The 13,648-nt window shown below is 41.7% G+C and overlaps 2 protein-coding genes across 7 annotated transcripts in view; one reads left to right on the top strand and one right to left on the bottom strand.

Annotated features, from left to right (window-relative positions):
* Nucleotides 1-7,136, bottom strand: dalrd3 (DALR anticodon binding domain containing 3). Its single transcript, XM_031844421.1, has 13 exons — nucleotides 6,595-7,136; nucleotides 5,218-5,525; nucleotides 4,682-5,037; nucleotides 3,363-3,421; nucleotides 3,149-3,250; nucleotides 3,000-3,064; nucleotides 2,594-2,652; nucleotides 2,372-2,454; nucleotides 2,080-2,206; nucleotides 1,767-1,825; nucleotides 1,495-1,611; nucleotides 1,320-1,388; nucleotides 1-823 (listed from the first exon to the last, which is right to left on the bottom strand). The coding sequence occupies exons 1-13, from the start codon at nucleotides 6,826-6,828 to the stop codon at nucleotides 704-706; spliced, it is 1,758 nt and encodes a 585-aa protein (XP_031700281.1). The 5' UTR covers nucleotides 6,829-7,136; the 3' UTR covers nucleotides 1-703.
* The window catches only part of LOC116381917 (excitatory amino acid transporter 3-like), a 22,149-nt gene continuing 13,799 nt past the window's right edge, over nucleotides 5,299-13,648 (top strand). For 4 of the 6 annotated variants that reach the window (XM_031844430.1, XM_031844429.1, XM_031844424.1 and 1 more), the window contains exons 1-2: nucleotides 8,244-8,474; nucleotides 10,384-10,584. The gene's annotated coding sequence lies outside the window, so the exon portion shown is untranslated. Of the gene's footprint in view, nucleotides 6,855-8,243; nucleotides 8,475-9,482; nucleotides 10,198-10,383; nucleotides 10,585-13,648 lie in introns of those variants that run through there. The other 2 variants (XM_031844425.1, XM_031844426.1) reach the window with 2 other exon arrangements.

Consider the following 13,648-nt stretch of genomic DNA (forward strand, 5'->3'; position numbering starts at 1 on the left):
CATAAAACTCTTCATATATATTATTTTCATGCCATGTCATGCATTTCCTAATGTTATGGCGCAGTGCCCTAATGCTTTGTAAATAACTTATGAACACCGGTTACATCTGGTACATGGTTGGTTGATACTGAACATTTGTGATTTGTCACGCAGGATAAGTGTGATCGGAGGGCTCAGAATAATCTCATGAACACAGCAATTAAGACTCATATGCAGAATATGTATTCTGTACCATTTTTTTAAATGACAATAAATATTTGTGTGGCATTGATAAATACAAGGTGGGAAACACACATGAAATAGGACTTTTAACAGTTAAGCAAGGCTTATTAAAAGCAAAACATTTTCTTCAGGCTGCGACTAAGACACTTGTGGGGCGGCTGTGAGAATGAGGAGAATTTAGAAAGTTGGCTCAGTTATGTGGGTTGTTTGGACCCATTGGAGCAGAATTGAAAATTACACATTAGGGCTTCAACAGAAAAAAGCATCCCATCTTTGCAAACTATTTGTCGACTGGCACCATTAACTTCTTGCGGTCTCCATGGAACTGATCCCAGTCACAAAATGGTCTGACAAAATGAGGGAAAAGGGTGTCTTAGCTGAAGGACGTGTACGCGATGAAACTACAATTGCAAAACATAGGCGACTGTGTGAGATGGATGGGGAAGTAGGGCCAACAGTGATCACAGGGGGAGTGACTAAGCTATAGTTGCCTGATGGGGGGGAGGTTAAGGGTGTCCAGAGCGCTGTGGTAGAGCTCTCTCAACGCTCTCAACAGATGCAGACGACAAAACATCTGGTTGAAGAGATGAGGCAACGGCTCCTGGAAGGAAAAACAGAAAGACGAGAGAAAGAGAAAGTGTGTGGGGGAGTTAAAGAAAGAGAAAGAAGAAAGGTGATGATGGCATGAAAGGGAGGTTTAGTAAGAGACAAAGAAAAATATGAAATATTGCAAACCTCAGACTGAGCTGATGTGTTTTTTGTCAGAATGTGTAATCACATTCTGTCAGTGACAAAAAGTCACCAGACGGGGCAATGGGCTATTAACACACTAATCTCCATATGATGTAAAACAGGAAGGGAACATGCGCGCGCGCGCGTGCACACACACACACACACACAACACACACACACACACACACAAACACACACACACACACACACAAGCTTAAATTGATAGATATTTACAGACATTTATCACCAAAAATAAAGACTCGCTGAAGGAGTGCTCATAATTACTTCTGAATAAATGAATACATAATATACATACATATACTGTAATGAGGGTTTATAAATATATAGAGTAAATGAATCCTCACCCCCAGCACATGGACCCTGTTGTAGTACGAGCTGAAGTCTTTACTGAGAGACACGAGAAATTTACAGATCTGAGGAACACAAAAAAAAACACGTGCATGAGTGAGATAAACATCTTAACAGCAGAGTTTGGTTTAATACACACCTTCAGTAATCAGTGAATCTAAATCCACTGACCTGTTCACTCTTAAGATTGACTCTGGCTCCACCCCCTTCACAGTCTAACGCTTGTCCTGATTGGTCCAGCAGCTCGGAGAAGGGGATGAGGTAATTGAACAAGAGAAGCCACTCGCCCTGACGGTCAAAACACAGACAGCCCGGTAGGATTAACTACATGTTGGTAGAACTTCTAACGGAGTATTTTTTAATGGAAAGAAAGTAACATCAAATGAAAGGAAACCTAAAGACATGAAAGGAGTAGAATAGCATAGAAGATAATGACGTAGTACCTCTTCTTTCAGAGCAGAGAAGTCTAGCTGGGAGCCTTCGGGGATTTCAGGGTATAAACCTGCCGATAAAAAAAAAAAAGTCAGAAAACTACATGAACAATGTAATACAATCCTGAAACAACCAGTTTTGTAAAGCTGTTTCACTCTTAAAATGGAATAAAATACAAAAAAAAGCTTGTGAATTTCACCCAGGGGTCAATAAAGTTTTAATCTTAATTTATAATATTACATCACAATTTACTTGTTGATCATATGTTGTATTATTAATCCGAATCTGCAAATGAATGAATCTCTTGCAGAGCACAGCTCTCACCCTTCTCCACTCCTCTCTCGTAGCTGTCGAACAGAGTGTGCAGCCTGGCACAGTTATACATCACAAACACGCCTCCTCTCGGCCCTTTGGTGGACACGCCCCCTTCACGCTGGAGGTCCAGTGTCACCTAAACAGACAGCTTTGTCAGTCACTTTAAAAAAAATGTGTGGCTGCCGGCTGACAAAGAAAACTTGCCTGCCGCAGTGGCAGGAAGTGAAAAAAGTTAATTTTCAAACCCTGCCTGTGTGACACATGCAGGTGCAAACACACAGGTGTGGTGATGATGACTCACTGGACTGGTGTGGACCGTCGACAGAAGCTCAAATCTGACAGTGGCAGAGGTCATGACCCTGATGATGTCATCCCACGTCTGACCTACAAGAGGAAGAAGAGGCGGTATTTCACTCCAGTTAACTCACCTTAACTGCAGTTAATGCCAATTAGTATCAGTCAGGTCACTTAGATAAGTAAGGAGCATGTAATTAACAATGAGTGTGTACACACACACACCCACCTTCTACTTGATCTCCATACTTCATCTCTGAGGCCTCCTTCATCTGACCTCTTCTCAGCCTGGAGCAAAGGAGGAAGAAGGAAACAGTAGGAGCCTCGTTTACACAAGACAGCCGGGGCTACAAATGTGCAGCGATAACGCAGAGATGAAGATAGCGCCATCAACGCCCATAGTGTTCTTTTAATTCAGTTTAATTAGAGCTGCAATTTCAAAGTTCACACAAGATCCTAATGAGAGTGTCTTTTGTGATAATAAACGTCTGTCTAGTGGAGAGCTAGGCAAAGAGATCGGGAAGACAAGTGGAGACGGAGGGAAGATAAAAGGAACCCAAAGACAAAGAGAGAAATGTGGTTGTAAAGACAAGAGAAGAGACACAACAGTAGACAAAGACAGTGATGTGTCTTACTGCAGATATTGTGCAGCCGTGAGGTGAGAACCAGGAGTCTTCACCGGCCCACACACCAGATGCCTCTGCAGTGACAGAGAGCGGAGCAGGTAAAAATAGGAACACAGTGCAACACCTGATTGTGTGTGTGTGTGTGTGTGTGTTGTTACCTGCGTGTGTGTCGCTCCACTGGCTCTCCACAGCACCGCTATCTGCTGCTGACGGAACTCATCCTGACAGGAAGTCACATGTAACGCTGTTGCCATGGCTACCTATAAAGGAGGTAGCAAAGACATATGAATCAATGCTTTGTTTTTTTCTGTAGTTTTTAAATGGAGAAAAAAAAGGAAATCATCAGGCTGTGTGTGTGTGTGTGTGTCTTACTGTGCAGTCAGCAGTGGCTCGGTCCAGTTGCGCCAGGTGAGAAACACTGTCTCTGTGTACTGAAACAGACACACCAACAATGTCTTACTAGTAAATATACAAAACCAACTATCTCTTATCTTGCTAAAATGTGTTGATTTTCAACCTTATCTCTGCCTTTCTGAGTTTGGTATATAGTGGGACGTGTGCAGTCTGACATTCTGACATTACTGACATTCTCTGTGTCTCTGGGAGGCAGCGGCAAGATCTGTTGTTGTAACGTATACCAGTGACGTGACAGTGACGCACTTGGTACACAGAAGAACTACAGAGTGCTGATTCAGCTTTGGTAGCTGTGGGGCGCAATGCCACTCAAAATCTTCCTTGTTCTCTCTCTTTGCTTGTGTTACCTTTCCAACAGCCAAAAATGGCATCCCGAAATAGATTTTACAGTGTTTTAGCTGACTCGAATATTCAGCCGTGTTCAGCCATAGAGCTCAAGGCTGCAGCGGGGGTGATGTGGCAGCAGGGACTCTCTAAAACATGAGCTGCCAACAAACCCCAACTGGTGGTGTCTTTGCTCAAATTGCCCTCCGATGCCAACAGAACAATCATTCTGCTCTGATGAATGTCAGAGAAGGCAGTTTTTTTTGTTGGATGCTGTCGCTGACGACAGCCCGGAGAGAGAGAGAGTCGTGTGTGCATTACTATGCATAAACGTTTTACTGCTCATTGGACCGAGGTTTGCTGGAGACATTTCTTCAGTACCCCAAAGATGAACTGGGAAAGACAACCAGCAAGTGCAATTTCGGTGTGATTTTTGTCATTGGACTTTTCTTATTAAATGGTCTGTCTTTTAGAAAGAATGAGGCAACGGCACAGAGACACAGCGGAGGTAAACAGCGTGTAGAGCCGCCATGTTTTCACATCTTACTCTGGGAATTAAGGATATATTTCGACCAAACCAGAATTGCTGATTGTTGGAACCGTGGGAAGTCTAACAGACTAATGGTATTGGTGGCGTTTTGAGAGTTTATTTTGTTTATTTGTGAGATGTAGCAAAACTTGCCCTTCGCACACACAATGCATCCTGGTACATGTAGGCACAGCCAGCACGGCTCCGTGGCAGGAGAAATTAGCTTTCTCAGTCGATATAGCAAGCACTGGGAAATATATTTTTTTCAGTGGACTACATTTACATGGTAACACATGCAACACTGTCATGGTATGAAAGGAATAGTTCAACATTTTGGGAACTACACTTAGTTAGTTGAAATCACTCTCACATCTGTCTGTTAAAGGTTCCCTGTGGAATTTATTTTTAGAAAGAATTTTCTCACCTATGCAGGTACCAAGGCTGGGGTCGTATCCCAGCAGCCCCTCCTCCTGGAACACTCGTTTCAGGTTGACCCTGAGAGCTCTCTCATTCTCCCCCTCCTCCGCCTTCCTCCCTCCTCCTCCTCCTCCTCCACCTCCTCCTCCTCCACCTCCTCCACCTCCTCCTCCACTGGTCCTCCTGCCTCTCTCCGTTTCCCTCTCTCTGTACGGGGAGTTCTGCAGAGCCTCCTGAATCTTCTCCTCCCGCTCCTCGTTGGTCCAGTTGGCTGGGGCTGTCGGCCAATCGATGCCCAGAGCTCGGAGAAAGGTGATGATGTCGCTGTCTTCGGGAAGCATGGGGCAATAGGACACTGCCAATCTGAGACAGGTAAGGAGAACGGTACTGATCACAGCTGCCAATTGAATCTACGGCTGCATAATTATTTTCACGAGCAATTGATCTACCTATTACTTTTTCAATTAACTAATCATTTAGTCTTTTATTTTTCAGAAAATATTGAGCCCAATTTAGAACTGTGCAATTGACCCAAAGACTCACCCCTGTCTTCTCAACAGCGCCCCCATGTGGTCAGCTAACAGAACAGTCCTGAGCTGGCCCAGAGTCAGTGTTTCAGGAGTGGGTGTGTTGGGTTTAGGGTGCAGCGCAGGGCAGTTGAGCACCACACAGCCTGGCTTCTGGCTCGAGGGCTTCAGGTACTCTGTGGCTCCATCTGCCAGGACAGCCTTGAAAGCTGCGGCCCGGTCCACCCTCACCCTCAAGCCCTCACCCATTACCTCCCCACCAGCCACGGGGAGAATGCCACTGCCACGGAGGGACAGTACCCTGGACATCACTGATGGAGGGACCTGGGCAGGTGAAGGGAGCAATTAGAGACTCATATATATGCATGCATTAACAAAAAGTATATGTGAATGTTTGAGGAGGGAAAGATGTGAGGGCAAATACATGTGCATGTATGCCAAGTAGGTATGAGTTGATGTTCTACATTCATACTAGTAATAATATACTTATAGCTTTTACCTTCAGATGTCTGTCTGAACAACTTTTGCACATGCATGTGTGGTTATAACATTACAAAACTGCATATCAAAAAAATATCAGATGGTGGTATCTGCTTCAAAAACCCACATCAGTATCTGCAAAATCAACATGCAAAAAAAATATCAGCATCCTCTTACACAAGGATGCATGAACACGCCCACTTGTACAACGTGCCGGAGGTGTGGGTTCAAAGATACATTTGTTTGAATTATTTACACTCGGACATAACCGAAATGAGGCCACATTTTATGACATTTATGTGTACGAGCTATGGAAGAGGCCCCCGTGGTGTTCAGCTGTGTTAGCTGCGTGTTTGTGTGACCCATATTGCACGTGCAACTCATGGGTTAATAATTACTGCCGCGGGCTGTTACTGTCTGGTCGATCATGATGAGGCAAAGTCAGCGGTCACAGGATTCAGCAGTCACCGTATCACTCAAACATATTCATGATTTGATGATTTAAAGGACTCAGGTCAGCGTTCACCTCTTTTAATCAAGCAGCCAATTGGCCTCAGCTGAGCGCTATAAAGCAGTGAGTTCCGGTCACGCCGAGTCGCGTTTGTAACCGTTGAAAAACACCATCCGTCCATTTAAATATCACTGCGCTTAACAAAATCACTCGCGCGATTTAGCGACGGTCAAGGACGGAACTATACTGCTGAGTGGAAGAACACAATGTCAAAGAGTACGAAGTTGAACGCGTGAACCAGCGATGTTTAACATGCCCGGCTATGATTCCGGTTTAATAAACACGTCTCTGTCAGTGCATCTAGCGTCAACTGAAACACATAAATAAGGCAAAAACACATTGAAATGAGCAAGGAACCCGTTAAATTACTATCTAAACCCAACAGGCATCAGTTAAACCAACCTGCCCGTCCGCATACAGCGTGTTAAGCATCGTGGTCGGAGACAAGAAGTCCCTGTTACGCAGGTTTTTAGCGCTGCTCTCCTTGAACCAAAGCTTCTCCGGTTCAGGGAAGATCCTGTCGCCGTTTAGCTGGCTGGAATCGGGGACATTTTCACGCTTCCCCCGCAGTGCGGAGCTCAGCGCCCGGACGGTAGGGGTGATCCGGAGGGGCGAAGACTCCTCGATATTCTCCATCACCACCACCACCAGCACACGGACAGGTGAGCTTGCTACCAGGCTATCGGCACATCCACACCCTGCTCATGTCTTCTTGTCAAACCCCGTCTCCCTGGTGTCTGTGATGCAGGCTAAAAGCTTGCACTGCCGAATTACATGCCAGTTTCCTGCTGCACGGTTAAACTCTGGTCGATGTCAGATATTTGCTGTAAAGGAGGACTGCATTGGCTGTTTTTCTCTTATGCGGAACCAGTGAAGTACAATCTGTTTCTTCCGAGGGGGTTTTCGGTGTAGGACCAGTGGAATTTGCCTAATAGCGCCATCCAGTTTGTGGTAGAGTAACTGCAATCTTAACCACACTGTCTGGCCAAAAGTATGTGGACACACACTTTTCTGTAATTTGTTTAACATTTTCTTCTAGTGCAAGCAGGTGTCTAATGGAAAATGTGCTTCTATTATTGCTCTTTAATTTAAGTCCTCATGATAAGCTGCATTGCTAAATATCTCCAGGCCACCTAAATATTATTTACTGACCTGCTTTCTATCATCTGCATTGACTGACTGCGTAGGATACTGTCTGTTGTTGGTGGTTTTAACATCCACACACAGTAAGGGGCACACTCTGGACTTGATCACCTCCAAGGCTCTTAACATTTCTAAGGTTGTGGGGTCTGGTGTTGCTCTTTTTGATCATCCCTGTGTTTGATGACTGCATATTATTGAAAACAGAGAAATGCAGTGAAGGAAAATTATTCCTAAAGTAAAAGCTTTTTGGGACATTTTCATACATACTGATTGGCAGGGGCATGGCTATTTCCATATAAATGCTGTATTACCAATAAGATTAAAGAAGTAGAAATTTAAATGTTAAACTATGTATCCAACAAATCTATATTTCTCCAAATTTACAAATGTTACTTTGGGGACTTGATTGAAAGATGTTGTTTAAAAGTATTAATAATATCTTAATTGAGTGTAAAATGTCATACATGTTGAACAAGATAGATATAAAACTGAATGCATTGTAAACATAGTGATTTATATATGTGACATTTTACATACATATATAACAAAAGTAACCCATAGTTTCACCGGATTTTTATGTAAATGTATAGAATATAATAGTAGTTTCAAACTTATGAATACAAAGAAGTAATAAAACTCACTGTATGGTGAACTAAAGAAGAATAAGGTGTGTTTTTATCTATTATAATTTTACATTATTGAAGTTTATTTATCCCAATTCTGTTTAGTTTTATTTATGTATTTAAATTCATGTATTTGTTCTCTGTATATACTATATTGTTAAGTAAATGTATGCAATGTTGTTTATATGAATGTTTTTTTCAATGACCATTAAAAAAAATAAATAAATAAAAAAGTGTTCTTCCGGCGCGGAGATGTGACGTAAAGGGCACAAATATATCGGGGGGGGTAATAAGTTGTGCACCACATAACTAACACTAACGCTTCTGCAAAATAAAAGATGCTCAACTGGGGGTCGGAGGCGATCCGTAACCAGACCACGGGCACCGTGAAGGACTCTGTCGTGTACAACCGAATGACCACACTGCTGGCGGAGAAGGGGGGGTACATGTCTCGGGTGCAGGCGATTGAGGTTGAGGCAGAGGACGAGGAGGAACGGTTACAACCCATTAACACCAGTAAGTATGCGTTTCTATCATTACTGTGTTAACGGGAGGTACCTGGATGACCTGCAGGGTCGTTTGTCCTCAGGTCCCAGAAAACACCAGTGGCGGAGTTGGATCCTTATACCCATTCTATGCCACCAAATGTATAGGTTTACTTGTTACGAGTATACTAGTTTACCATAATAGACATAATTATTACTAGATAGCAACATAAATAGTATTCAGCTTAATGCTTTGTACATTCCTCTTTGCATTTAAAACAGAAAGCAGATAAATGATTCCTTAAGAGATATATCCAACAATGGGACTTTTGAAACGTTTTGCTTTAACATCTGGCTATCTCATCCAGGGACCCTTTAAATCAGGGGTCTCGAACTCAAGGCCCGCGGGCCGAATCCGGCCCGCCACGTCATTTTATGTGGCTCGCGAATCCGCCAGCAAAAAAAATAAATAATAATAATTAAAAGATAGACTTGATAATAAAAATATCCCCGTAGTCGAAATTATGAGATAGAAAGTCTAAGATATGAGACATAAAGTCATAATTCTGAGATAGAAAGTCAAAATGATGAGATACTTACACACAGTCATACAAGCAGCTCTTTGGCTGGTTACTGTACACTTCAAATGAAATGTAGTGTGAGTACATTGAAGACTACTTTAAACGTGGCTTTACAACACATGAAATACTTCACGTGGGATTGTGCAAGCGCACCCTTGAAAAGATTTTAAGCTTTGAACAAAGTTATTGTAATAACTTGTTTGATATTTTCTTTAATAGTTTGATCTTTGATTGAGTAATGTGGGTTTCTTAACCCTAAATTAAAAGGATTTAAGTTGTAAGAACAGAAATGTGCTTAAATATATTTTTACATTATATAACTGCATGTACAATATTTTTACACGTGAATAAACAATAATCAAATGCAGAGACAGTTATTTACCAATATGTTAGGAGTAGTTACATTTACACAGTCTTACATTTACAACTGGCCCTTTGAGGGCGACCGTGATGCTGATGTGGCCCGGAGTCAAGATGAGTTTGAGACCCCTGCTTTAAATGTACTCTCAACCATTTTAACGCTGATACATGTAATGGGTCGGTTACTGAGCCTGGAGCCTATTGACCTGTAAAGATGCAAGATGTGATCTGTGGAGTGCTATGAACTTTCTGTATGTGCTATCACTACAATATGGCAAAAACAGACACAAAGAGTACACACCAAAGTATACAAAACCCAATACCAACCACAGAAAATGCTGGAAATAGGGCAGAAATTGCCGTGTCCTCCCGGTTGTCATGTTTCCATCACTGGCGATTTGGAGCTGGAGCCGATAAATAGCCGTGACTCATGCAGAGTCATTTCTCTCAGGAATGAAGGCAGATTGTAATTTCTCACTAAAGACAAAAGCCAGATGTTAGAGTGTTTTTTTTTTTTTTTTTTTTTTTTTTGTTTTTTTTTTGTCCAGTGGGAAAGCAGCTTTACATCTTCTCACATGAAGTCCGACAAACAGCCCACATATGAAAGGTCCCCTTTAATATGCAGCCACAGAATGAGGAAGTATTTGTCTCTATTCCTCCTCAGTCATGTGAAAAGTTATGATCTGTTGTGTTTTTTTTCATACATTCCCATGAGAGTCCTGGTGATGAAAGAACATTGATGGTTTTTAAAGAGGAGATTCAGCTGGGTTTTTCCTGACTTTGAGGCAAAGCTGCGACTGCTTCCATATTTTGGTAAACTAGTAAACGTATAACTTTTGGTGGCATATTAATGTTTAATGAATGCAAACACCTTTCAGCTGAAAGTCGGCTCTTTCACCTCATTGTCGTTTAATTTTAACTCCAGTGTTTTGAAGCACGGAGACGAATCTCAAAAAAAAGTGTCCCTAACTGGCTGCACCGTCTCTTTTTGTTTACTAGCGTACACGACTCCATCGAAGAAAACGACCGTGATGGAGCAAGTCTCTACGTTGGACGCGCAGGAGGACGCCCGGCTACAGAGGTTGATGGACCATGAGAAGGAAAGGCAGAACAATCTAATGAGTTAGCTGGTGGCCATGCATGAAAGGATCAGCCGAGAAAACCACGAGAGACACCTCGAACTCGTGGACAGCATACTGTGTAGGTTCCTTCAGGTCGCTGACTGACACTTCCTGCGTGAGTGACGATGGCGTACGACCGGGTTATTCAGGTGTAGGGAAAACCTCTGACACGCTCCTCCATCAGCTAACTTGTGCCTCTTCCACATTCCTTTATTTCCACTTTATTTATCAACAATGTACAGAAAAATGACTGAGATAATCTTGCTTTTAACCTCGACTCTGCTCACTTGTATCAAATACAAATCCAGGTTAAAAAAGACAGATTGTGCTCACACTACAGGCCTTCACGCTCCGTTCCGATTCACTGTTCATTTGTTATCCCTAAAACGACAACATTGTAAACTCACAGTGGTGCTGAAACTTGAACAACAAAACATATATTAAAAGGAACAATGAAGCTGCATCATAACAGTCGACTGTAGCAGCAGCATTCCATTTCTAAACATAATTTGCATAAGTTAATGTGATGTAGCCGTGCAATAAACAAAAAGCTATACAACATTTATAACTCTAAACTCCAAATGATGAAGTCCATTTAAATCGGCTAGTTAGACGATGAATAGTTGGATTTATATAGATGTATAATTGTGTAGAGCCTATCAAAACATCTGGATTAATTTAGACATATTGGGCCTCATGTTAAAAAACAGCTCTTACAAACGCATTTGTTCTGAAGTGACTGTTCAAGTGATGGAGAACTTGCCACATTCACTAATTTTCTGGAATTTTCCATTTTCTCTCAAGAACAAACGCCTAATAAAAGCAGCAACGAAATCGTATGTAAATTACACTTAATAATATTTCAAATATATTTCAAAATTGGCTATTGGTGCTGTTGTATAACACTGCAATATCTCAAGCTGAAAATATATTAAATAATGCACTAATTGAAATTCAATTTATCTCTACCTTTTTATTCTTCTGTGCCATTTTCATGAATGAACACTTATGGGGCAGGTAGGTAACCTTACATTGTATTTGGGCGTTAATTATGCAAATTAACAATTCTCCTGAACTCGTGCTCATTTACGCACAGGTGGCATTGGTCATGTTTAGGCCGGTCGTTTACACAGTTTGTTGAATCTGACGTGGCTCACTCGTACGAAAAAAAGTAAGAGTTGAGATAAGAATGCAAATGTTCTTGCATGAGACCCATAATTATTACTACATATACATTTTCTGACTCAAAATTTGCTTAAAAATCTCTGTGTGTGTGAATCAGAAGATCAGATCTGTGTCATGAGTTTGGAGAATTATCACCTGCAGTGCTCCCCAGAGGGAGAGGAATGTATAATGTATGTATTGTATATTCCTCTCCCTTTGTAGTGGAAGAGAAGCTGCTCTTCATTTGAATGGCAGTCTATTTGTAGCACAGGTCCTAAATAATGTGTGGTGATGATATTGTAAGAAAACTATACACAGTGACTGATAGTTTAACATTCTGAGATTTATCTTGAGAGTATCCATTTAGACATGCTATACAGAAAACCGACAATTACATGGTACAAACTGAGATCTGAAATGATTTACATTAGGCGCTCATGTCGCGGTTCGTGGTGTCATTCTTGGCTGACACGGAAATCCCGGTTGCGTTTACTGTTGCCGGCAATCCGGGAGAAAACGTGTCATTGAGGAAAAACACCTGCATCAGACAAATCCATTCAGTCATTACGCTCTAATTTATTCTGTTCAAAATGGCAACACGGCGTTCAACATAGGCCATACTACTGTTAGTTTCACTTTCCTAGGTTTTCATTTTGAAAGAAACAATACTCATCATTCCGGCTGAATCAGAATGGTTAAATGACAAACTACAGACTTTGGTTTGTTCAACTGTAGAGACTTCTCTACCGTTCCACGTGTTTTTAATTGTAGTGTTTGCGTCTTCCTTTTTAAGGATCAATAAAGTTTTCAAGTGAGATTAGTTTTGGCAATCTATTTTTAAACAGAGGCTGACTTAAGAAATGCATAGTAATCTGATATGATTAATGGTTTGTATGGAGAAGTGCTCAACCTCAGCTCGTCTGCTCAGGATGTCCTGTGCATTGTGGGATGGAAACGGACCTCATAACCAGCTGGAGCCAAGAATCACAGCTGCATTATGGGTTCCGTTACAATCCCACCCACCAAAACAAGCTTCAGGTCCAAACTCTGGTCAGGTTAATGCAGCTAAAAGGAAAGGAAAAGGTTAACAGTGAGGAAAAAGGTGACTTTACATTGAATGAATCTGACTTCAGTTCTTTTAGTTGCAGCTTTTTATATCTTTGTGTTGATGTACCGTCTTGATAAACCTGTTTATCATCCGTTGAGCAATGGAAAGAAAAAGAAAGCAAGAAGGGGCAGAAGAGGTGAGCCTGATAAGGAAGAACTGGTAGAACGATAGAAGGAAGGAGAGGGCTGAAAAAGAACAACTTGAAGACATTTCCATCATTGGACTCTTCTTGTGAAAAATAGCTTTTCGACCCTGATTGCATTAATTTCTCATGTCCTCAAAGGCTTGAAAAAAAAAAAAAACTAAAGAGAACTAATCCTTGAAGTAAAAAATAGAGGACCTAAAGACACTTTCAGTTTGTCCCCTATAGGCTACTTGAACCCTTTATAAGGGACACCTGAAGGCTCCTTCCAACAATAAGAGGAATGAAGGGACAACCACAGACAGTTTTACACGCAGTAAAACAAGATTGTATGAGAAGAATGCGAGGACAAAGTTTAAGAAGTCAAAGCAGGAGACAGAGAGAGGTCGAATGAGGATTTGGCACTTAAAGACAATAGAGTGAAGGCAAAGTGAAAGTACAAAAAGACACCAGTATAAAGTATTGTCATGATTATAAAGTTTGAAGAATAGTGTCTAAAAGTTTTCCGGCTCACCGACATCTCGGAGCAGCTCGTCGTTCTCTGTCGTCCCGTCTGCCAACATCTCTGACAGTTCAAACTTCCTCTTTAAATACTGGAGATTCATTTCACTTTCACTTCTCCTCATCAGACAAAACTCCTCCTTTCCTCTCTTTGTCAACTCCCTGCTGGAGAGACACACCTACTGCTATCTATTACTCTGTTAACAGAAATGCTCGTTTTTGTAAGGT

The sequence above is a fragment of the Anarrhichthys ocellatus genome, unplaced genomic scaffold (genome assembly GCF_004355925.1).
Source record: "Anarrhichthys ocellatus isolate YVR2014 unplaced genomic scaffold, GSC_Weel_1.0 scaffold5, whole genome shotgun sequence".
In the NCBI taxonomy this organism is placed as follows: Eukaryota; Metazoa; Chordata; class Actinopteri; order Perciformes; family Anarhichadidae; genus Anarrhichthys; species Anarrhichthys ocellatus.

What these genes read in the sequence shown, in the direction of transcription:
- dalrd3 (XM_031844421.1), bottom strand. Translation starts at nt 6,828, where the DNA reads ATGGAGAATATCGAGGAGTCTTCGCCCCTCCGGATCACCCCTACCGTC. An exon ending in GTGGAGCGACACACACGCAG is followed by an intron (nt 3,065 to 3,148) that starts GTAACAACACAC and finishes CTGTCACTGCAG; the next exon opens with AGGCATCTGGTGTGTGGGCC. An exon ending in ACGGCTGCACAATATCTGCA is followed by an intron (nt 2,653 to 2,999) that starts GTAAGACACATC and finishes CCTTTGCTCCAG; the next exon opens with GCTGAGAAGAGGTCAGATGA.